The sequence below is a fragment of the Sebastes umbrosus genome, chromosome 12, assembly GCF_015220745.1.
Source record: "Sebastes umbrosus isolate fSebUmb1 chromosome 12, fSebUmb1.pri, whole genome shotgun sequence".
Classification (NCBI taxonomy): domain Eukaryota; kingdom Metazoa; phylum Chordata; class Actinopteri; order Perciformes; family Sebastidae; genus Sebastes; species Sebastes umbrosus.
Window position 1 is genome coordinate 8,909,897 of NC_051280.1, and position 25,216 is coordinate 8,935,112.

The 25,216-nt window shown below is 41.3% G+C and overlaps 1 protein-coding gene across 6 annotated transcripts in view; it reads left to right on the forward strand.

Annotated features, from left to right (window-relative positions):
- Positions 1 to 25,216, forward strand: part of LOC119498077 (piezo-type mechanosensitive ion channel component 2) — a 122,188-nt gene that overhangs the window by 19,622 nt on the left and 77,350 nt on the right. For all 6 annotated transcript variants that reach the window (XM_037786567.1, XM_037786566.1, XM_037786562.1 and 3 more), the window contains exons 4-7: positions 7,907 to 7,949; positions 12,976 to 13,138; positions 15,609 to 15,873; positions 16,720 to 16,933. In XM_037786567.1, coding sequence (XP_037642495.1) covers positions 7,907 to 7,949; positions 12,976 to 13,138; positions 15,609 to 15,873; positions 16,720 to 16,933 — 685 coding nt within the window. The remainder of the gene's footprint in view (positions 1 to 7,906; positions 7,950 to 12,975; positions 13,139 to 15,608; positions 15,874 to 16,719; positions 16,934 to 25,216) is intronic.

Consider the following 25,216-nt stretch of genomic DNA (forward strand, 5'->3'; position numbering starts at 1 on the left):
AAATGAAGTTTAAAGGAATACTTCACCCACAAAATGACCATTTGTATATCAGTTACTCACCCCGTGTCACCTTGAATTCTTGCAGAAAACTTTGTTTTTCTTGCATGCAGAATTAAAAAAAGGAGAAAAAGTCTTGATGAATTGAAGTAAATGGGGTCAACGTTTAACAACAGCAAAACTATAACAAAACATCCGTTTACAACCTCTCACACAACTCATGCAGAATAATCCAAGTCTCATTTATCCAGTCGTATACTCACTTCCCAAACACACGCATCTTCACTAAAAACCTCACTACTTTAAACACTTCCACATAAACAGTCTCAGGCTTGCGCAGGCGAGCTACTCGTCTGTAAGAATCCGGATGAGTCCGAAGTGTTTTGAATAGTTGTTAAACACGGCCCCCCATTTACTTCCACTCATTAAGACTTTAATCAGTTTGTTAATTCTTTGTTTACCGTGGAGGCATGCAAGTGGCAAGTATTCCTTTAAACATTGCAAATGCAACCATTCTTTAGTTGCCATTAGTGGATATTTTGGAGAAAACAAATTAAAATCGCTGTCGGTCAACGTTTTACAGATATGTTGTATGAACGTTTTGCAACTTTTTCAGATACATTCATGAAAAACCTTTCCCCATTATGTCAATAAATAACTTAATCAACGGGGCATTTCTTTTACATGTATTAATTAGGGCTGTCAAAGTTAACAAGATAATAATGTGTTACGCAAATTTGTTTTAACACCACTAATTTCTTTAATGCATTAACACAATCGATCTTCAAAGGTTGGCGTGGGCTCAGTTTTAAAGGTAGAGTGATGGTCTCATATGAAACTAGAAAGAACCTAAGGAATCCATTGGTACCAACTATGTCATACTAGCTTGTCGTGAAGGAGGCTAAGTAAGGCTCCATAGTCATGCTAAATTTTGGCGAGGATAAATTGGCATGGCCATTTTTAAAGGGGTCCCTTGACCTTTGACCTCAAGATGCAGTACTGTATGTGAATGTAAATGGGTTCTATGGGTACCCACGAGTCTCCCCTTTACAGACATGCCCACTTTATGATAATCACATGCAGTTTGGGGCAAGTCATAGTCAAGTCAGCACACTGACACACTGACAGCTGTTGTTGCCTGTTGGGCTGCAGTTTGCCAGGTTAAGATTTGAGCATATTTTTTATGCTAAATGCAGTACCTGTGAGGGTTTCTGGACAATATTTGTCACTGTTTTGTGTTGTTAATGATTTCCAATAATAAATATATATATTTGTCCACTCCCATGTTGATAAGAGTATTAAATACTTGAAAAATTTCCCTTTTAAGGTACATTTTGAACAGATAAATATGTGATTAATTTGCGATTAATCGCGATTAACTATGGACAAGCATGCGATTAATCACGATTAAATATTTTAATCGACTGACAGCCCTAGTATTAATTTGTAGGAGACAGGGTTGGACAGTTGAGTACATATAAAAAAATCCACCCCCCCTATCCCTGACAAGTCACTCACTCTGAGAACTCATGTAAGACCAAAACCGTGAGATCTCTACTTGTTGGGCCACATGTTTATGACAGACTGTGTGCACACGTGTGTCCCATCCATCACACAGGCCGTCTTGTGCTTAAACTCTGACCTGAGCTGATGCAGTGTCACAGAGTTGTATATCACCAGAGAAGGTGTTGAAGAGGGAAAGTTTCCATCCAGAAAAGCTAAGTGAAGACTACCTCCATTTGCAGGAGAAGGTCAAATATGCCCTCTAATAACGATTCACAATTTCTAGAATTATCTTCACTCTTATTGCATTTTGTCACATCATGAAGATTTATGAATGTAACACATTCCTCAATGTAATTAGCTTCCTTGTGCCATATGGCGACTTCGAAAAAAAGAGATTCTTGCTGCCAGTAAAGCAAACACTGTAAGCTACTGACTCAGTGTCGGGAAGGTGTTAATAGTTAGCCTTGGGCTTCTCATGAAACTCTGTATCAAACTGTAAAATTTGAATGCGTCTAGACGGGACAGACCCTGACCTTGTGTTCTAATGACTTGTTCCTTCTAATGGAGGTAACTCGCTTTCCACCGTCGAAGTCCAGCCAACTTTGCTCAGAGAGCAGAACGGACCTTATCGCCTCAGGTAGAAACACACAGAGCTGTTCAGAGAGGGTAGACTAAATATTCACTCAAGGAAATCTTTATTACTAAAGAGTGGCCGTTTTTGGCAGATCAAACCCTGGTGGGATGAGACCATTAAAATTCCTATCTGTCTGCTGTATTTATCTGTGAATTATATATCCATCTGTCTGCTGTATTAAAACAATAGTTACTTAGATTAACATTGTAAAACAAATTCATGTATTTTGTGAGTCTTTGCAACATAATTTGTTCTTTGAAAAGCTTTAATTTTCATACCAGTCAACCAATTGATTAATTGGTTTGTTTACTGATTTTTATGTACTAGTGAAGTGCTCGTTGGTGATGTGGCCGTTTGGAGCGGGCCGATTGCCTGGCTCCAAGGAAGTACTGCTTGCAGCATTGTCGAGAACCGCTCATCACTCATTGACTCCAGGGAAGTGAAGAATAGTATCCAGCATCCACCAGCAAAGGGTGAAGTAGGTCGGATGAACAGTTCTCGAGATATGCGAAGGACATACTCACAGGAGACAGACAGACAGACAGATAGACAGACAGACAGACAGACAGATATTCAGACAGACAGACAGAGATTCCTTTATGACTAAAAGAATCTGCCTTTCCTGCCTGTGGTTATCTATCTGTAAGTCAAAGCAGTCAGGGTTTCGACTACATACCATGGAGCTCCATTGGCACTTGAATAAATACCATCTTGAGTCATTATCTGCAACATTTAACAGCAAAGTCCCTGTGTGAGCGCTGGGCTGCTCAGGAACTGCTTTAGAGTGAATAGCTGGTGGGTCCTGGCTGTCATTTGACAATTAATGAGGCACCGGGTGGAGAAACAATACAGTATAACGTCACACGCTCATGATGAAAAACTTCATATGGAGCTAAAGAAACTCTAAAGAATGTCATTAAAAAATCACAATATGTTTTATAAAGTAACATTTGCACAGCACCTTGCTGACTTCACCGCTGTGATGATTTGTATACATACTATATTGCTTCATCCTATTTTTTATTTTTGGGCTGCATATGCAACAGGAAGTCAAACATTACTCTTTGTCCCGTCTATCCGCCGCCTACATTCTGAGTAAATACCTTATCTCAGATTTCTATTTCTGGCATTAAGCCCCTTGACACCCTTTTCCTTTTGGCAGCCAAGTATAAACAAGGAGTCGTCCTTTGCGGTGAGGCGGTTATCCTCCCTCCAGATAACTTCATATAATTTCCCCTATTCGCCGTAGCCAAATACGCCATTAGAGCAGTAAACTGAGTTGAGTATGAATGAGAAAACCGTTCCAAAAAAGCGAACACCTCCAGCTGTTAGAGCAGGTCAACGACTGGTCGCCAGATGAGCCGGGGCCGGCTTCCTTTGGAGTCATCTGTCATTCCTCTGTTTGTAAATGCAGTTCCCACCATGTTGAGTCAGCACAGTCGTGAGCATTTGTATTAACCGTCAAAGACCACCAGATAGCGAATACTTTCCTGTGATTGTCTAAACTTTTTGACAGTCATTGTACTTAGTGGCAACACCCACCAATCTGGAGATTACGAAGGTTAAAGCAAACCATAAAAAAAGGATTTGCAAGTTTGATTTGGCTCATATCTGATGGCAATGGATATTTCACCAGCTCATAAGGAATAAATGGCCTGTTGAATGGCTGTTTTGTGACCAGTTCCTCAGGGATAGCCTTCATTAAGTCCCGTAGACGCCGTTGTTGACCTTTACCGCCCTCCGTATCCACACATACCCTGCCCACCATTCCCCAAATGTGAGACATTTACCGAATTCTCTCTCCACATACTGATTGTCCGATTACAGTCGCGGCGTGCTGAAATGTTGACGCTGCATATCGTAGTCTCTGCGGAAAAGGGCAACTGGCATTAGGCCCCAGAGATAGAAGAGAGAGTGCAAAGAAATGCTGTGCTGAGAGGTTAACGGCCCAGCAAGTACAAAGGGTGTTTTATGATGTTCACATAAAGTCTGAGGACAGGTATTTTTGGTGCTCAGCTGGGGTGTAAAGCGGCCTCGCCTCGACGGGCAGAAAGTCTCACACTCTTTTCCAGAAGTCTCCATGCTGAGTTCAGACTGAATGACACAGCATCCCTCTCCTCATCCTAAAGGTCAGACTGGCCTGACTTTACCTTCTGGCATTCCTCGTGTATGATATCGGTTTCCTCTTACTCCTGTGAGCTCAGTTTGGGCTGGGTGAAGTTAGGTGTTGCAGATGTTTGGACTTGGGAGTTACTGAAACAGACTCTGTTTTGCTTGTGGTCACTGGGCTGACATTTTACACTGAAGATTTAAATGGGGCATCAAGTAATCTATGAGCTTTATCAACCTTTGAGGGTGATTATTGGGCATTACTACAACATCAGTGAACTTTGCACTAGTGCATAGTTAATATAATATACAACTGGATGGTATTACATTTATTGACACTGATGCTTGAAACAGCTCCCACTAGGGATGCAGCGACTTTTCCAGTCCTGATACTGATCGCGATACCTGGGCTTTGCGTATCAGTCGATACCGAGTACCGATCCGATACCAGTCTTTAATTTGTAAACTGTGTGCCTCACTGAGTGGAAGTGACTGGGATCATTCTTTTTTGTGTAAGGCGACATCAGGCTTGACTTAAACATTGCTTTCCTAACTTTGTAAACCAAAATCTAACCAATAAATACATAGATATAAATTGTGAATTGTTATTTATTCTTAAAATAATAAATCATACACCAACAACTTCAAATTTAAAAGGAATTACAAATTCAAGTGTAAACCTTTTTAATGCAGCAACAAATTGGTTACAATTTTAAACAGGAATTAAACTTCCAGTATATAATGTATTTAGTATATAAACGTAGAACTGAATTTAATAGATCGGCCCCATTGTCACTGATATCCGATCAAGCCATTTGAGTCAGTGTCAGCCTGATATCCGATCCGGTATCTGTATAAGTGCATCCCTCGCTCCCACCAACCCAATTTTTTTAGGTCAGTGTGTTCGCTATATGCTTTCCATTTTTGTTTTCAAGGGCGTAAAGTTGTGGTAGGGGGTGGCAATGACCCCTTCCCCACTTCCTACCCGTGTACTTCCGGCGCCTTGCTCGGACCACACCGATCTTCAAACTCTGCCTTCATTTTAATGTCAACTACACATCCGTAAAGTTTCGTGAATGCATCTTGCACGGTTGCGATGCTATCGCGGTGACAAAATCTGTCCACAGACAGACAAACAATGGCTAACATGTTAGAAACATCCAGCAGACTCCGAACAATACGCCCATTTAATTGGAGTCATATTTCTCCTGACCTTTCTGGTTTAGCCTCCACCAACTCCTGAGAAAAACACCTGAGTCTTTAGCTTGCTAGCTGACTTCCCTCACCAGTCTCCACCAGGTAGTATTTAATGGTCTTGTCTGGTATTGTTTACTGCCCAGGGTTTAATTTGGGGTTGAGGATTAGTGAGACCAAACAATGTAGTCTGTGTGCAAGCTATAAAACAAAAACAAAGAGCTTAAAGCAGCTAAATAATGTTTATAGATGCCAAATTCAGTGTTAATTCTCAGCGGGTTTGGGATTACTAATGACTACTACATTACACAGAGTCATATGATTCATTCTTAATCAAGTAAAGAATTCTAATCATTTTTCTATTAATTATTTTCTTAAATTGCTTTAATACGTAAAGATGTGATGAAATGAAAAGAATACCCTAATTTACAATACTTAATTCGTTAAATAATGCAATACTACCTAACTATAATTAATATATATATTAATATGCAATAATGAACTGTGATGTTAGAATAAAGTGGCATCAGGGTTTAAAGAAATTTGTCATTGAGGTGAATTTGTGAAATAATCGTGATATTAATTTGAAGTCATATCAAAGAATGTATATTGCCAAGAAGTGAAAGTCAATTGTTCGTTCCATCGCAACATCAGCGCCCAGCAGCAAAGATACGCTTCCGCCATTTTGGACTGAAAGGGACTTGGACGCCAGTAAAACGTCCACCTACAAAGTGCTTTACAAAAGTAAAATCAAATTATTTCTATTCTATTGTCATAATTTTAATGTCTCTTACGAAATGGCCTGTTTTGAACGATCAAATATTATAAATGTAATAAGCGTTCTCAGTCTAAAATGACGACAGCGGCTGTTGTCAAAATCATCAGAGTTTTCGTATCTTTGCTTCTATACTTCGGTCATATCACCTAGCTCTGGATAATATCCCACAATGCATTACTGTACGCACAGAATAATAACTGAACTGAATGAACTGTATTTGTTGTTTTGACCTTTTAATATGGGATGTGTTGCGGCACAGTTCGGTCACTGAGCACATTAAAATGGGAGTAGATGTGTTTCTTAGTGTTTTAACAGTTCAGTCGGGGGACGACTGTGATTGAAGTGTTTGATGTCAGAGGTCATGTCAGGGGTTAGTCGTGTGGGTTCCTCCCTTCACAGATGGTTTCTGAATTTATTTCTAAAATTTCAGTTCACTCACACTCCTCTCCTCGACATCAACCCGACCACACAACACGTAACATCTTGTGATAGGGAAGCTATCCATGCAGCTATTTTATTCACTGATGAGTAATAAAGAAACACCGGCGTTTGCACTGACAGTCCATTACCGTTTTATTCACCTTGAGTGGAATGCAGAGTTTCCTGCTTCTGTGCCTAACGGTGTGACTCATTCCTTTACTGGATACTTGCTGTGTGTGTGTGTGTCATTTAGGAGAAAAGTATTTTATTATTAATCTTTTGACAGTTGTTTTCTGCTTTTCGCTGTATCGATTATCCTCCATCCTGTATCCACCTACTTTTTAAAAAGGAACACCTGCTATTGCAAAAGATTGAAAGTATTTTTAACACTTAAAAAGAAAAATGTTTGATATAGTCTGAATCCTTTTAGAGATATTGAATCATCATCCTGAAATAAAGGTTTAGTTGTCTTTCTTTTCTTTTCTAAAATCACATTTTAAGCTTAACAACCTCCTGAAAGCAGTTTGCACACAGGTGACTCAGCAGATGAAGTAATTCCCTGCTGTCTGTTTCGAGTTACTGTAACTGAAGTGTGTTTTAACATCTTCACTCTCTTCGCTGCGCTCCATAAACCAGAAACTTCAGCACCGCAGCACTTCAGCACCTAATTAGTTGCTTAATACTCCGGCAAAACAGCCGGATATATCGATATGCCATTGAGTCGAGATCCTCAAGTCACAAGCTGATGTGCTGTTTTCTCTGGCAGTAGAACAAAGGCCGGTCAGCCTTTGGCAGTTTTTCTCAATGTGCCGTTTGAATACCTGGAAATCTCTCTTTGAGCGCTGGAGTGACGTTCAGGAACACTTCAACCAGTCCAAGCTGTGGAAACAAAGCTCACATGAAATGTTTTTATTTTCTGTGTGAGCACAGAAAGATTTATTATTTTCCTTCACCTGAAAATTATATGAAAAAAAATTTCAGCAAATATTCTTACAAATGATTTAAAGCAGGTGGTTTTGTCAGAGGATAAAAACTACTTTTACATACCAGATCTTCATTCTCTATATTACAGTAATTGTGAATAATAAACTGCAGGTATTAGCTGTAGATATATACTGGATACAGTATTTTTTGCTTGTGTGAAAGTTTTGTATAACAGCTGCTTGACCTGTTACAAAAACATTTTGTTTTTAATGAATGTTATTAAAGGTGTATTTTTTTGCCAAAAAATATCAATATTCACTAACTGACTTCATGTTTTTGTCCAGGTTCCACGTGGGAGAAATCCATAAGACAAATTGGCTTCGAGAGGTAAGATGATGACAAATTCAACACTTCCACAAAATGCATTTACTAAAGTGACATGTACACCTAAAATACTGTTTTATATTTTGACGACATATTTTTTTTAATTTTATGATTCATATAGCAAGCTTGATGAGATTCAGAATATAAATCCCTTTAAGTATAAGTCCAAAAAAATAGTTTCTAAATCACATTTCTCCTGACGATCATGCATCATAAAATACACAAGTGTCAATTTTGTTTAACTGATCATGAATCTTTCTCTCATTCGGGCGATCCAGATGCTTTTCTCAGGAAGTGATAGGACTGTTTGCTGAATTCAGATTCAACAGCTAAAGCCTTTCAAATTAAAATATTTATCTCACCTGTCAAAAATCAGACATGTGGTTCTCTTCCACCGAAGAAGGTTGCATCATCCGTGCAAAGTGTCCTAAATATAGCAACCCCACAATAACATTAAACACCACTTTTTGCATTGAGCCGCACCGGCCCGTCATCTGACAAGGTTTACAAATGCTCCTAACCTGTCCCTGTGTGGATTCTTGATGAACGCTAAACCCAGTTATGTCTGACAATCAGTTGACAGGCCTATTTTTCAAAGCTTTTGCTGCTGCGTCTGTCTCCTCACACCCCCGTGATCGTGTTAGATGTGGTTTCCTAAGTACGGGAATGTCCAAACTCAGCCACATCCTTTTTCCAGTACTCAACAGCCCTCGGTGGATAGTATACTGTAAGTGGCGGAAGTAGAGCCATAAACATTTTATCCCGCCTGCATTTACCTGTTTGTGTTGGGGATCATATACAGTATATACAATATTTACAGCTGCATGGGCGGATGCTTTCTCCCTTTTACGGCCCGTGTGGAGGAAAATGCAGAGTTGTGTGTCTTTTCACCCAGACAGATCCTTCAGTTTCCTCAAGCTTGACCTTTTCAAATCCTTTATAAATACCAAATATTTATATGGTTTAGAACATATTTCGTGGTCTCCGTAGTTGTAGTTTCTCACCGATGCCTCATGAGTAATTACCCCCGCAGCCCGAGTGAGGACAGGTCTTAGCACTGATGATGTTATTGTAATATTCTCACATGATAAGCAGGGGAAAGTAGGAGTCATTGCAGTTGCTGGCTCAACCTTTTCTGACGGTTTCCATCTCTTTCTTCCACGTGAGGATGCACAAAGCTTCACAACAATAAAGCACATGGAAACAGACGTCCTTGATTAGATTACACTTGCAGCCAAAGGCCCGACTATTTATTTATGTGCACTAGTGTGCGTTTTCCATCATGTTGATTAGCTCAACTTGTTAACTTTTATAAGCTTCACATCCATTCAAAGCCTGAATGAGATTGGTTTCTGTTTGAAGTGACCAGTTGGTTCATAACTCGTTCCAATAATTTGGTCAGCTTTTTCTCCGCAGCCTACGCCGCAGAATCACCACCAGTATGTTTTGTTTATTACAAACAGTTTAATTACACTCGGGGCTCAGCATGAAATGTAAAGCAAACCCTTTGGTGGCCAAACACAGGATGTAGGTGTAATTGCTGTAAAACTGGAATAGAAGTTGGTTTGGATGATAAAAGTTGAGTTTTAAAGGTTTTGAAACCTGCTAGCTATTTCAAGGACAATTTTATTTGCTTTAATTGTACATGCAATCATGACACCTCGTAAAACTTGTCCTCAGGCCGCATGAATTCATTTCACTGGATCATTTGAAGCCTGGCGTTACTGTAGCTGTCATGACAACAGTCGGCCGCCACTGTTTAGCTTCCTGTTTGAACAAGCCTTTTGGTATTTAGTTAGAGGTGAGCAGGCTAATCAAATAGCAAATGTTACAAAAGCTTTGTTTGCTCACAGCGATATAACCACAAGATAAACAATGTCATATTTCAGTGGATTAATGAAAAGCACACAGTGTGTAGACCAGGCCTGCGGTAAATATTATTTGTTTATAAATTATTCTAATCTGCACACAGTGTTTGGAGTCAGGTAAAATGTCAATAGGCATCATCATACCTTAAGCAACACATTAAATCTGGAAAATATAAAGTGGTTTCAAGCAATTTCATTTTATTTTATGCAGTTTAATGAGGAAAAAGAGGGCTTATTGTTCACACCACCTTATTATGAACAAAGGATGCAATTATCAAGGGAGTAAACATGTTTTTCGCACTTCAAACCCACACTCCCTCATGGCCTTTTTGTTTGAATGGAATTTCACTCACTTGTTAACGGCAATCCGTTTAAAACCGGCAAGCCTGATTTCATTAAAGTGGGTGGTACTCCATATAAAAGCTGAAGAATTCAACACAACACATATTAAAAGAACAGTTGAGTCATGGAAAGAATCCAGATTCCCATGTGAACAGGTAGAGTTTCCTAAAAGATTCAGGCTTCGTCTGAAATCGCAAACTATGCACTACATACCCAATATGTGTACCTTCAACATACTTTAGTGTGATTAAACAGTAGTGTGTATCTTTTTGGACACACTTCCTGAGAGCATCCTTGCCGGCTGGAGACGTGTAACCATGGTAACCTGTGCCAACGTCATGTGACCAAAACAACGGTTTGTGAGAATCAAAGTCAGAATTAATTTTAAATATATACTGGAAAAACAAAGTTTGGAAACTTGTGTTTGGTGGATTATTTCTCTGTTGTTACAATGCTAATGGTCATTGTATTTTACATCGTTGGAAAGCCTCTTTATTTACCTTCGCAATGATGTCCCACTTGTAAGGATCATGCATTTGTGGGATGAGCAGCACAGCTGATTATGTAGGTAGCGCCCAAGAAAAATTTGCCAAAATGCTTCGTCAATGGTGAACAGTGTATTCTCCTGTTGGTGTTGACTCTTGTTTTGAGTTGTTTGGTGGATTGGATGATTGAACTCTCTATCAGTAACAAGGAACAAACAAGACATATTGACTATTTTACACTTTATTCATTTAATACACCGTCAGGAGCCTCAGTAGCGGTGGAAGATCCATACGCAGCCACAACAGCCTGGCACCTCCTCCTCATGCTGGTCACCAACGTGGTCACACGTTGCTGTGGGATGGTGTTCCATTCCTCAACCAGGATTCGTTGCAGGTCAGCCAGCGTGGTTGTGTTGGTCACTCTAACACGTACAGCACGCCCAAGCTGATCCCACATGTTGAATTGGGTTGAGGTCTGGACTCTTGGCAGGCCGTTCCATTCTCTCTACTCCCACATTGTGGAGGTAGTCTGTGATAACCCTGGCTCTGTGGGGGCGAGTGTTGTCATCTTGGAGGATGAAGTTAGATGCCAGATTGTGGAGATATGGGATCGCCACTGGCTGCAGAATCTCGTCCGGATATCTCACTGCATTGAGATGGCCTTCAATGATGACAAGCCTTGTTTTGCCAGTGAGGAAGATGCCGCCCCACACCATGACACAGCCCCCACCAAAAGCTGTTACTCCATCGGTGCAACAATCAGCATAGCGTTCTCCACGTCGTCTCCATACTTTGACCCTGCCGTCCAACTTTGGCAGACAGAACCTGGACTCATCACTGAACATGACATTCCCCCACATGTTCAGGTTCCATTGTCTGTGTTGTCGACACCAGCGCAAACGGGCCTGATAGTGAAGGGCAGTCATTGCAGGCTTCCTGGTAGCCTTATGAGAATACAGGTTAAGAGCATTTTGGCAAATTTTTCTTGGGCGTTACCCACATAATCAGCTGTGCTGCTCATCTCACAAATGCATGATCCTTACAAGTTGGACATCATTGCGAAGGTAAAGAAACAGGCTTTCCAACGATGTAAAATACAATGCCAATTAGTATTGTAACAACAGAGAAATAATCCACCAAACACAAGTTTCCAAACTTTGTTTTTCCAGTTTATATTACACCTAGCAAAGTGACATTGTATGCTGCAGTGGGTGGAAATGGAGCAAATGTGGTGTCCTTCGGTGTCCTTCGGTGTCCTCAGGTGCTCTTAATGGAATCTGCAAGATTTCACAGACCGGAAGAAAACAACCAATCAGAGCTGATCTGGGGTCTGCCGTCTCTGAGCAGCTGTCAATCATTCGCGAACTTCAATCAAACGGTCAAACTAGGCAGCGCTGATCAAACATGAATCAATATTCTGTTACTATAATGCCTATTTCTCCCCTCAGATGTTTTCAGTAACATCTTGTAGTATACTGTTTAGCTGTAAAATGAGAACGTTTGTGACCCGGCAGCCATGTTGATATCAGTTGAGGAAATACCAAGCACCGCCCACCAGCCGGAGCACAGCCAATAGGAACGCTCTCTCTCTGAAATGACCTGTGATTGGTCAGTCTACCGTCACAGGCTAGATTTGTTTAAAGCCTGAAAACAGAGCCATGAGGAGGTGCAGAAGTCTAGTTATCTCTCAGAACACTTAAATTACAATATGCTGAAAGGTTATTATGGAATTTTGGCCCAATGATGCCAAAAACTTGTTGCCTACTGAAGCTTTAAATTGAAACGTTATTGACGATACAGAGCTGTCCGTCAATGTCTGTTATAAAAAAATCTCACATACTGTTTTTTACTAAATAGCATGTTAGTATGGAATTTCGGACGCAGTATAATTTCTACAATAATATCCGTATTCTCATGAGTTTGAGTGCAGTTCCAGTCTGCATGGATGCAGATTATAGGGAAATAATGCTCAGTGACAACTTCTGCAAGCTTTAAATAGTCAGAGAGTCATGGTGGTAACATGCGACAGATATCCCAGGCCAGAATCAAACACACCACAGTACAGTTATTTGTGGGCCTTATCCAAGTGAACTAAACGAACAACCACAAGTCCCAGGATTCCTTAGAAACACTGTTTCATATTAAAAGTGATCGTCCGTGGACAGTAAAGTCTGCTGTATTCCGGGCCATTTTCCATCATTTGGTTGCGACCCTAGCTTACAAGATTGCACCAAATCACATTTTTTGGGAGACATTGGGATTCATTGTTGCTTTGAGGAAACAAGTGTCTGCTTTCTGTCAGTGTGGTGTCCTCTGTTTCCTGTTTGTCCCCAGTGTGATTGGTGCAGATGCGGGGAACGGGATCCGAGTGTTCATCCCTGATATCGGCATGTTCGTGGCCGGCTTGGCCATCTGGCTGCTGTGTCGCAGTCTGGTCCAGAAGAGGCCGCCTGAGGACTCGGCCCAGGACAACGCCGACTTCGAAGCAGAGGAACAAGTGGGTTTCATTTGTGGTGACATGCTATGTCCTGAAAACAGTGTCTGACTTTTGCGTCCATCTATCTATCTGAAATAAATGCTTTATTTATTAGTAATATAGTACAGTATAGTAGGATTGCAACTAATGTTTATTTATATTAATGATTAATCTGTCCATCATTTTTACAACTAATTGTTTAAAAAACGTGAAAACGTATGAAAAATGGCCTTTTACATTTCTCATAGCTCAAGGTGACGTCTTCAAATAACTTGTTTTATCCAAGCAACTGTCTAAAACTCAAATATATTAAATTTATAATGACATAAATCAGACAAAAGCAGCAAATCCTCACATTTTGTAGTACATAGTATTTGTCCTTGATAAAATAAAACATTTTTGACAAAGATAAGGATAAGTGGATAACGTTTCACCACATAAAAACAATAAGCAACATTTGCTTACATTAGCTGGTCTTTTACTGTATACATTTTTAAACGGAAATAAGAAATTACCATCGAAATGATTAAAACCCCTGTTACAGTAAATGCATTTTATATATTTATGCTGAAGCTGAGATTACTGACATGACCGCTCACGGTTGGTGGTTGGCAGTAACACAACAGGGTTTCCAGCGTGGGAGTTTTCCAGGTGCACAGCAGTCAGAAGTAGTGATTGTCAGAGAAAGCACTGGAGAGAATCCAAAAGGGGGGATGCCATGAAAAAAAGGGGGGTGTTGTGGTTTTGAAAAGTTTGGGAAACTGCTGCACTAATAGATTAATTGACTTGTTGTTTCAGCCCTAATTTGAAGTAGACGAGCAAAGGATGTGAACGGCTAAGGGTGTGTATTGGGATGAACGTCTAAAGAAACTGTGTTCAAGAATACCTTTAAGTCCGTAAAACTAAACTGAAGTAGTAAAAGATTTATTAATGAGAATGGTCTCGCAAATATACAGAGGAAATGTGGCCACAAATCCCAATGGAAACATCTTTATACAAACTGATTTTAGGTCCATGAAAAGACAAATTCTTTTACAGACTACGAGCTTGTCAACATTTTCAGACTGCAGTTCAGAGTGTTCATATTTGTAATGGATAGGCCTGTCCCAATAATTACATTATTGACTCATCGTATGATATGTGGGCATAACCTCAAACTTTTTTACATTATCGGCTTATCATACAATATATGGACTTGACCTTGATTATTTTTATGTTAACGACTTATCATACGATATAAAGACATGACCTCGATAATTTTTACACTATTGACTTATCGTACGATATATGCGCATGACCTCGATCGTTTTTGCTGACCTCGATAATGCCAGTTGTGTTTACATGCGTATTTTTTTTCATAAGAATATCACCAACAATTTAGGCATCACGATGCCAGAATAAACAGCAGGGTTTTCCCTGTCATTATAAGACTTTTGGCATTATGCAGACAATGTGAATTTTTGTTAACAAAGCCAGAGAGTCAATTTTATTTATTGTTTTGATTGCATGGTTTTATCTTATTCATATTTCATTTAGGATATTTAAATATTTTTCACATTCTAACATCTGAATATTCTTAAGAACTTAATGTTTATTGCCCTTTGAAAGGGTATACTTGCATTATTATGCTATTATATTATCATTTTATCAGTGACATGAAATAGTCTTAAAATGACAATAATATTGTTTCTCACAATTATTTCTGGGACAATACTGTATATCGGCCAACAAAGTTAATTATTGTGACAGGTGTTACATGACATCTATGTGTGTTCACTGGGACTTAACGTAAAGTAGCACCTTTTGGGAGTCATAACTGAGTGAATAGAGAGTTCCCTTTAAGTGTTGATGACTTGGAATGCAGCCTCCATCCGCTGGCAAGTCCTCCCTTCTCTTTATGACTCAGTGTTAATTAAATCCACATTCACTTTCACTTCGACTGTGCTGCTCACGCTGGCACAGATGGCATCGCTCGCCATTACTGAGAAACACCAGGAATTCATCTATAGAGCCCCGCGTTGTGTTCAGGCTTTTATTTCCATCAGTGGGCCATCTCAGCTGAAATTGCTGTTTGATTCAAAACAGGCTGAGTACCACCTGCTACTTTCTTTGTGTAGTGCCGTATGCGTTCAGTATAAATCACAGTGAATGGCTCACTTGTTATTACGTCTCTATTTTATTGAGACAGTAGGAAAAGAGCGACACATAGTTGGTTAGATAGGAAGAAGTGACTGGATTAGATCTCAAGCCAACATGTGGTTCCAGAGGAAAACGTCTGCCATGGTTCGCTAATCATGTCTCAAGCAGCCAAACAGACCATATATAGTATACATTTAGATGTGCTGAATTTGAGTATGCACAGGGGTTGCATGGCAAGTCCTACCTGTAGGAAGCTGTTTTCAGCACCATGGAGAGCTCTGACCTCCAAACTGCACCATTCATCATTCAACACTGAAATGTAACCTGTCGCTATAATCCAACTCACCCAAAGGAAGAAGAGGAGAAGCTGAGCCTGGAAGACAACATCCTGCTCGAGGAGGACTTTGAAGCGGGGTACGAGGCCGAGGAGGATGAAGAGGAAGAGGAGCTGGAGGAGGAGGAAGAGGAGGCGGAGGAGGAGGAGGAAGCAAAGGAGAGCACCAAGAGGAAGATCCTGCGGCACGTGCAGGAGGTTGCGTCCAAGGTGAAGGAGATTATCGGGAACTTGATCACGACTGCGGGGAAGGTGGTGGTCACCATCTTGTTGGGCATGACAGGTGAGCAGCTTTGGATGCTTTACAGTGAATCTGCACCTTCATCTTATAGCATCCCGTACCATCGGAATATCGAGTATTACAGTGTATGCTTTGGCACATTTTTCAGTTGCGATACTGTTGTTTTTATTGTGTAGTTCTGAAAGCAGAAGGTTTTCTAAAAGTATTCAGTTGAAATATGAGTCAGCTGCAAAAAGTAAGAAATGTAAGTCGCATTATCTTATTCACAAAGTCTGCTTCTTAGTTGTCGTGTTGGTTTGATTTGCAGACTGTAGTTGAGAAATATGTAAATTACATTTTTCACAGTTTTCCACAATCTGTTGAACACAACACAAGGTGTTCTAAACAACATAACCTGCTCTCGTCAGCAGTGCTACGAAACAATAATGCTAAAAAGTACAAGTATTTTCTGTCAAATGACTTAAAAACATGCAAAACAAAATAAAACAGTTTGCAGTGGTTCCCTTAAAACAAGCCAATGTGTTAGTGCTGTACTGAATGTCATTTTTTAACATTCAAAGCTTTTATTGAGGTTTTTGTATGAAGCAAAAAAAATGATTTGAATTAAGTCATTCATCAGATGAAAAGTGTTTGTCTTTTTTTATTAAATCAACTTTCTTTAATGAATATAACCTATCAGTGTGTACCTCCATTTTTGCGCCGCAGCAAGCAGGAGAGCAAACTGTTTTTTGACTGCGGGAAACGGTTGTTTTTGAAAGACTCAATGCCAACAAGTATGGATTGAAGCAGAATATTTCAAGATTCAAGGTTCAAGGTTCTTTATTTGTCATATGTCAATTCCAGCAAAGCAGTTATTGGCAATGAAAATCTTTGTTTTTCTGTTTGCAGGTATCATGCTGCCCTCGTTGACCTCGGCCGTCTACTTCTTCATCTTCCTGTTCCTGTGCACCTGGTGGTCCCTCTGCCGGACCTTCGACACACTCATCTTCAGCTGCATGTGCGTCCTGATGGCCATCTTTAGCGCTGGACACCTCATTGTCCTCTACCTCTACCAGTTCCAGTTCTTTCAAGAGACCATCCCACCGGATGATGCATACATTAGGTGAGACACATGCAGAGTTAATACCCAGAAAAACAGACACAGAATCCAGTCACTGAAACTGTACCTAGTATGTTTCAAGGTTCAAACATTGGACATCTTATTTTTCCATCAGTCTTAATCAAAACTCTTTTTTTTTTTATATCTCTGTTTACTGAGATGCCGTAGATCTGGATTATTTTCACAATTTAGATTTTGTTAGTACTCTTGACGGCTGTTCTGCCTACAGAAATAGATGAATCAAACCTTGAGAGCAAAATACAAACTGTCTCCCAAACAGCAGTGAGCGATGGCTCAGTCTAAAGAAAGTTAAACTTGCCAGCATTAGATCTCCTGTCTCGTTGATGTATTGTCGTTCTCTAGTTAAACAGCACAAGCCCATACAAATGCTGTCTGGCTCCTTACTAATGTGAAAGTAACATGACGTGATGACAGCGCTCAGCTGCCAGAGCTCCTTTGACTCCAAGATATTTATTGCGCCCAAGGCAAGTTTGTTTAAACGATAATAAATATTTACTATTGTTACAAACAAGAAGGCGAAGGAAAAGGCAAACCCAGCTGGAGGGGACGTATATCAAACTCCTACTCACAGCACATCAATATCAGAAGCAGAGCTTTTAGGCTCTTCACATCAACCAGTGTTGTTTTATTATGCATGAGAAAGGAGACAATCAGCTGTCTGTGGCTGCAGCGGTGAAACGCTGCGGTTGGAGTAAAGCCACATCGTTGAACATCTTGCCAACATACGTTAGTTACAGTTGTAATGAATACAAACTCTGTAGCGGAAAGTACCTCGAGTCACTAAGCTCACTTTGTTTGACTGACAACCTGGAATGCAAAGAATGCTGTTTATTTACTAATTACTAAAAAAATACACATCAAGACTTCCCACCCTAGGTGTATGACAAAAATGTGATTTTCTGCTACAGCAGGAAAAGAGGAACATTTACCCATATGAGATGCTACAGAGTTCTAATAATTTAAAATCATAAACTCTTTATTAATACTGATAAATGTATATTATTTACTTTTATTTTAATATGAAAGTCTCACTGAAACAATATGGTGCAAAAATAAGTCATAAAACTTAAGCGAATAACAATCATCTAAATGTTATATTACTGTAACAGTACACAATGTTAATATTTAATCTAAATTTGGGTCTGAATCTGCAAAATAACCCCAGTGATAAACAATAATGGGATACATGTACAATATGTTCATGAGTAAATTGTAATAACGTCAAATCTAATGTACAAAAATGTAAAACATGCCCCTTCTCACATTATTACTACATGTTATTTCTTAATGGCATTTTCCGTTTATTTAGATAGGGAGATAGTACAGAGAGTCACGAGCAGTCCTCAACTACCGGGATGCCCCTTATTAACTATTAAAAAAATGTCTGCATAAAAAACTTTCTACAGTATGTTCCTTAGTCAGTGGCCTAACTTTCCACCAAATGTCATTGAAATATCATCAGACAGTTTTGAGAAAAAGTGAAAAATGGGACTAAAAACTGTCAATCAATTAAAATATTTAATCACAATTAATTGCATGTCCATGATTGATCTTGATTAATTGCATTTTAACTGCTCAAATAAAAATAACAATATGCTCAAATCACAACATAGCAAACTCCAGCCCAACAGCTGTCAGTGTGTCAGTGTGCTGACTTGACTATGACTTGCCCCAAACTGCATGTGATCATCATAAAGTGGGCATGTCTGTAAAGGGGAGACTCGTGGGTACCCATAGAACCCATTTTCATTCACATATCTTGAGGTCAGAGGTCAAGGGACCCCTTTGAAAATGTCCATGACAGTTTTTCCTCGCCAAAATGCAGCACAAGTTTGGAGCTTTATTTAACCTCCTTCACGACAAGCTAGTATGATATGGTTGGTACCAATGGATTCCTTAGGTTTTTTATAGTTTCATATGATGCCACTATCTTCACATCACACTATCACAATCTTCTAGCTTTAAAACTGAGCCCGGTACAACCAAAGGAAGATCGATTGCGTTAAAGAAATGAATGGTGTTAAAACGATTTTGCGTCAACACATTATTATCGTGTTAACTTTGACAGCCCTACTTTAAAACCTGACCAGTAGCACTGTAGCTGTTGTCTCTGTGTAGCTGTTGTCTCTGTGTAGCTGTTGTCTCAGTGTAGCTGTTGTCTCTGTGTAGCTGTTGTCTCTGTGTAGCTGTTGTCTCAGTGTAGCTGTTGTCTCAGTGTAGCTGTTGTCTCTGTGTAGCTGTTGTCTCTGTGTAGCTGTTGTCTCTAAGTAGCTGTTGTCTCAGTGTAGCTGTTGTCTCTAAGTAGCTGTTGTCTCAGTGTAGCTGTTGTCTCTAAGTAGCTGTTGTCTCAGTGTAGCTGTTGTCTCAGTGTAGCTGTTGTCTCTGTGTAGCTGTTGTCTCTGTGTAGCTGTTGTCTCAGTTTAGCTGTTGTCTCAGTGTAGCTGTTGTCTCTGTGTAGCTGTTGTCTCAGTTTAGCTGTTGTCTCTGTGTAGCTGTTGTCTCAGTTTAGCTGTTGTCTCTGTGTAGCTGTTGTCTCAGTGTAGCTGTTGTCTCTGTGTAGCTGTTGTCTCGGTGTAGCTGTTGTCTCAGTTTAGCTGTTGTCTCAGTGTAGCTGTTGTCTCTGTGTAGCTGTTGTCTCTGTGTAGCTGTTGTCTCTGTGTAGCTGTTGTCTCTGTGTAGCTGTTGTCTCTGTGTAGCTGTTGTCTCAGTGTAGCTGTTGTCTCTAAGTAGCTGTTGTCTCTGTGTAGCTGTTCTCTCTGTGCAGCTGTTGTCTCTGTGTAGCTGTTGTCTCAGTGTAGCTGTTGTCTCAGTGTAGCTGTTGTCTCTGTGTAGCTGTTGTCTCTGTGTAGCTGTTGTCTCAGTGTAGCTGTTGTCTCTGTGTAGCTGTTGTCTCTGTGTAGCTGTTGTCTCAGTGTAGCTGTTGTCTCTGTGTATCTGTTGTCTCAGTGTAGTTGTTGTCTCTGTGTAGCTGTTGTCTCAGTGTAGCTGTTGTCTCTGTGTAGCTGTTGTCTCAGTGTAGCTGTTGTCTCTGTGTAGCTGTTGTCTCTGTGTAGCTGTTGTCTCTGTGTAGCTGTTGTCTCTAAGTAGCTGTTGTCTCTGTGTAGCTGTTCTCTCTGTGTAGCTGTTGTCTCTGTGTAGCTGTTGTCTCTGTGTAGCTGTTGTCTCTGTGTAGCTGTTGTCTCAGTGTAGCTGTTGTCTCTGTGTAGCTGTTGTCTCTGTGTAGCTGTTGTCTCAGTGTAGCTGTTGTCTCTGTGTAGCTGTTGTCTCGGTGTAGCTGTTGTCTCTGTGTAGCTGTTGTCTCAGTGTAGCTGTTGTCTCTGTGTAGCTGTTGTCTCTGTGTAGCTGTTGTCTCAGTGTAGCTGTTGTCTCTGTGTAGCTGTTGTCTCAGTGTAGCTGTTGTCTCAGTGTAGCTGTTGTCTCAGTGTAGCTGTTGTCTCTGTGTAGCTGTTGTCTCAGTGTAGCTGTTGTCTCTGTGTAGCTGTTGTCTCAGTGTAGCTGTTGTCTCAGTGTAGCTGTTGTCTCTGTGTAGCTGTTGTCTCGGTGTAGCTGTTGTCTCGGTGTAGCTGTTGTCTCTGTGTAGCTGTTGTCTCAGTGTAGCTGTTGTCTCTGTGTAGCTGTTGTCTCTGTGTAGCTGTTGTCTCTGTGTAGCTGTTGTCTCTGTGTAGCTGTTGTCTCTAAGTAGCTGTTGTCTCTGTGTAGCTGTTGTCTCTGTGTAGCTGTTGTCTCAGTGTAGCTGTTGTCTCTGTGTAGCTGTTGTCTCTGTGTAGCTGTTGTCTCTGTGTAGCTGTTCTCTCTGTGTAGCTGTTGTCTCTGTGTAGCTGTTGTCTCTGTGTAGCTGTTGTCTCTGTGTAGCTGTTGTCTCAGTGTAGCTGTTGTCTCTGTGTAGCTGTTGTCTCTGTGTAGCTGTTGTCTCAGTGTAGCTGTTGTCTCTGTGTAGCTGTTGTCTCGGTGTAGCTGTTGTCTCTGTGTAGCTGTTGTCTCAGTGTAGCTGTTGTCTCTGTGTAGCTGTTGTCTCTGTGTAGCTGTTGTCTCAGTGTAGCTGTTGTCTCTGTGTAGCTGTTGTCTCAGTGTAGCTGTTGTCTCAGTGTAGCTGTTGTCTCTGTGTAGCTGTTGTCTCAGTGTAGCTGTTGTCTCTGTGTAGCTGTTGTCTCAGTGTAGCTGTTGTCTCAGTGTAGCTGTTGTCTCTGTGTAGCTGTTGTCTCGGTGTAGCTGTTGTCTCGGTGTAGCTGTTGTCTCTGTGTAGCTGTTGTCTCAGTGTAGCTGTTGTCTCTGTGTAGCTGTTGTCTCTGTGTAGCTGTTGTCTCAGTGTAGCTGTTGTCTCAGTGTAGCTGTTGTCTCAGTGTAGCTGTTGTCTCTGTGTAGCTGTTGTCTCAGTGTAGCTGTTGTCTCTGTGTAGCTGTTGTCTCTGTGTAGCTGTTGTCTCTAAGTAGCTGTTGTCTCTGTGTAGCTGTTGTCTCTGTGTAGCTGTTGTCTCAGTGTAGCTGTTGTCTCTGTGTAGCTGTTGTCTCTAAGTAGCTGTTGTCTCTGTGTAGCTGTTGTCTCGGTGTAGCTGTTGTCTCTGTGTAGCTATTGTCTCAGTGTAGCTGTTGTCTCTGTGTAGCTGTTGTCTCTGTGTAGCTGTTGTCTCTAAGTAGCTGTTGTCTCTGTGTAGCTGTTGTCTCTGTGTAGCTGTTGTCTCAGTGTAGCTGTTGTCTCTGTGTAGCTATTGTCTCTGTGTAGCTGTTGTCTCTAAGTAGCTGTTGTCTCTGTGTAGCTGTTGTCTCTGTGTAGCTGTTGTCTCTAAGTAGCTGTTGTCTCTAAGTAGCTGTTGTCTCTGTGTAGCTGTTGTCTCTGTGTAGCTGTTGTCTCTAAGTAGCTGTTGTCTCTAAGTAGCTGTTGTCTCTGTGTAGCTGTTGTCTCTGTGTAGCTGTTGTCTCGGTGTAGCTGTTGTCTCGGTGTAGCTGTTGTCTCTGTGTAGCTGTTGTCTCAGTGTAGCTGTTGTCTCTGTGTAGCTGTTGTCTCTGTGTAGCTGTTGTCTCGGTGTAGCTGTTGTCTCTGTGTAGCTATTGTCTCAGTGTAGCTGTTGTCTCTGTGTAGCTGTTGTCTCAGTGTAGCTGTTGTCTCTGTGTAGCTGTTGTCTCTGTGTAGCTGTTGTCTCTGTGTAGCTATTGTCTCAGTGTAGCTGTTGTGTCATTGCCCTTGGTGTTGCAGGGTTTTATTGATTTCACGGTTTCTCATTTGAAAGCTGTGCTGCTGCGTGTCAGGACCGAGGCTATTTACAGCTATGTATAGATGAAGCTGCCTTGGACACACCTCGTGTCCTCCCCATCCTTCTCCTGGTTCAGATGGCAGATAAGGTGTAATTACTGTGCTGCATTGACGGACTTCTTGTTAGAAAACTCATTAGAATGAAAGGACCCCTCTCACACCATCTGCGCAGTCAGTAGTAGTTTATTTAAACTGTGCATGCTGTAGTAACTATACAGGAGGAGAGTTCCTAGTGTCTAAATCAGTGGTTTCCAGCCATCGTGTCAAAACCCTCCAAGATAAATCAGAGGGGTCCCCAAATGATTAAAAGAATGAAAAACTGTTTTATACAGAAAATGTTACAATATTTGTGATAAGGGGTTACAGATGGACATTGCTTCATTTTAAATGGTCATAAGGCCGCTCAATATACTACCATTGTTTTTTTTGGCTGGTGAGTGAAGCAGATCTAGCAGCCACTAGCAGCTCAGGTAGAGAAAGTCGTCCACCAATCAGGTTTGATCCCTCCGGGCTCATCCAGTCCTCATGTCGAAGTATCCTTGGGCAAGATACTGAACCCCAAATTGCTCCCGAAGGCTGTGCCATCAGTGTGTGAATGAGAATTTAGATTAGATCCTGATGGGCAGGTTGGCACATTGCATGGCAGCCTCTGCCATCAGTATACGAATGTGTGTATGAATGTGTGAATGCTGACATGTAGTGTAAAGCGCTTTGAGTGGTTGGAAAAACTAGAAAGGAGCTATAGAAATGCAAGTCCATTTACCATTTGATCCAAACTACTTGGTACATAAATATTACCAAACAAGAGACTATCTTGCGATGGGATCACACCGGCCACAATGTCAAATTGGGCCACTTCCAACCCCCCTATTTTTGGTGATCTTGCTCGGACCACACCCATTCTTCAAACTCGGTCTTCGTTTTTTCATGACTGCATCTTGCACCGTTGTGACGCTATTGCGGTGACAAAGTCTGTCCACAGACATACTGTATAAACACCTGGCGAAACACTCAAAACCACTTCTGTGGTAGCTCCCGCTACAGTAGGGATGTCCAGGATGACATTTTGCCATGATGACTCACACAGAGATTCATAAGGTGAAAACAATACCAGCCACACGCTGTCCCGGCTGGTAAAAAGCTCAATTATCACCAAAGATGACTCATAGCTTCAATACTAACTTGTAAATTTGCTTAATTTAGTTTCCAGCAATAAATATGGGAGAGTGGGTGTCGTTTCATTAAACGGCTCTTCATTTGTGTTATTTGAAGTCCTAAATTTGGAAAGTTTACCACGGCTCTGATTCTTCTTTGATAGCTTTTGACATGAACAGGCCAACTATTTCCTCATCCGCCGTGTCCTCGTGTGTTGTTGACTTTCCACAGCGCGGAGGTATTTATGTCCGCCGTTGCGTGAAAACTGAGGCCCAATGTGATAATAAAAGTAACACGCTCTGCTTTTGATGTGGCCTCTCTGCACACCCTCAGGCGGTCTGAGGGAAACGCTTTCGGACGTAAATACGTGCAGCCCTCATTGGACAATAGGCCACCTCAGTGCCTGCCCTAATTGTGCTTGCTGACAGTTGACTCGGCCTTGCTGTCGGCTCCGTGTTGAGTGAGACTGTTGAGAGGCCTGGCTTCCACTCCACTTCCTGCCTCCCCTCCTTACAATGGAAGTCCCCAGTCATGTGACCAGCGGGCTTTCCCCCAGCTGCAACAAGAAACCTTTCAGGAAGTGTGATGGGGTCAGAGGGGGATGTTCTCCTCCACATGGCATAGACAGAAAAGACTCAGGAGGCATCTAAATCTGTGTGGTTGTCACTGGGATTACGTCAGCGCACTTCCTGTTGAGTAGATGATCTTTGTTCTGCTCAGAGGAAGAGGAGTGAGTCATGCGGCATCCTTTTATGGTACAAACAGATTTTTAGCCTCAGAGCATTTTTCTTTGGATTACAAGGTTAGCGGCCGGAAGGAAATTTTTCTTTGCAGGAATGTCATCAAACAGAAAGTCAGAGACAACAAATATTTTCTGAAGCTGTTAACATGAGGGAAAGTCAGCTGTTGCTTTACACAGTGAATTTTCCCCTGTTGATATTTCCAGTGGGCGGCGGAGTTTGCATGTTCTCCCAGTGTTAGTGTGGGTTTTCTCCAGGTTCTCAGGCTTCCTCCCACAGTCCAAAGACATGCAGGTTAATTGTTGACTCTAAATTGCCCGCAGGTATGAATGTGAGTGTGAATGGTTGTCTGTCTCTATGTGTCAGCCAGCGTCGGCGTTAGGGGCTGGCCTTGGGGGTCCAGGCCCGTCCAAAAATGTCACTGTGCCCCCTCAGCTGAATTCTCTCCTGACAAAAAACTAAACTGAAACAGCTATGCTATTAGTAAAATGAAGTCATTCAGTTTGGTAATGGAAGGACTTAACACTGCAATGCAAAATAAAGCACAAAACAGTGACAGTTTTGCATTTAGGAAACAACTAGGACATGTACTTGGGCTTGATTACATTGTTTTCTATTGGAGTGTCCTAACTGGCTGCGAACAACACGGCGCTGCACAGCGCGGCGTGACGTTTTGTCTGAACTTCTATCGGATACACGGTTCCTATTTTTTCCTGTCACTCATATATTTAACGGATTGTGGACAGAGAGCATCCGATGCTACGCGATGCAGCGCGATAGTCGGATGCTCGCATCCAGTTAGGACACGGTGTTAGTTTATAACCTGTTTTTGTGGACATAACAGCATGTGTATGCGTGCGTGCGCGCCTGTGCGCATAAGTGGCAGTATGTATACACCTCTCTGTCAGTTTATTTCTTTCATGAAACATGATAGTGTTAAAAATACACTTAATAAAGGCTATATGAGGTGAAAAAAATGCCCCCCCCCTGTCAAAGCTGATTGTCTGTCCGCCCCTAACACTCTGGCGCCGACCCTGCTGTCAGCCCTGTGATAGTCTAGAGACCTGTCCAGGGTGTACTCCGCCTTCGTCCAATGTCAGCTGGGATCGGCTCCAGCCCCCCC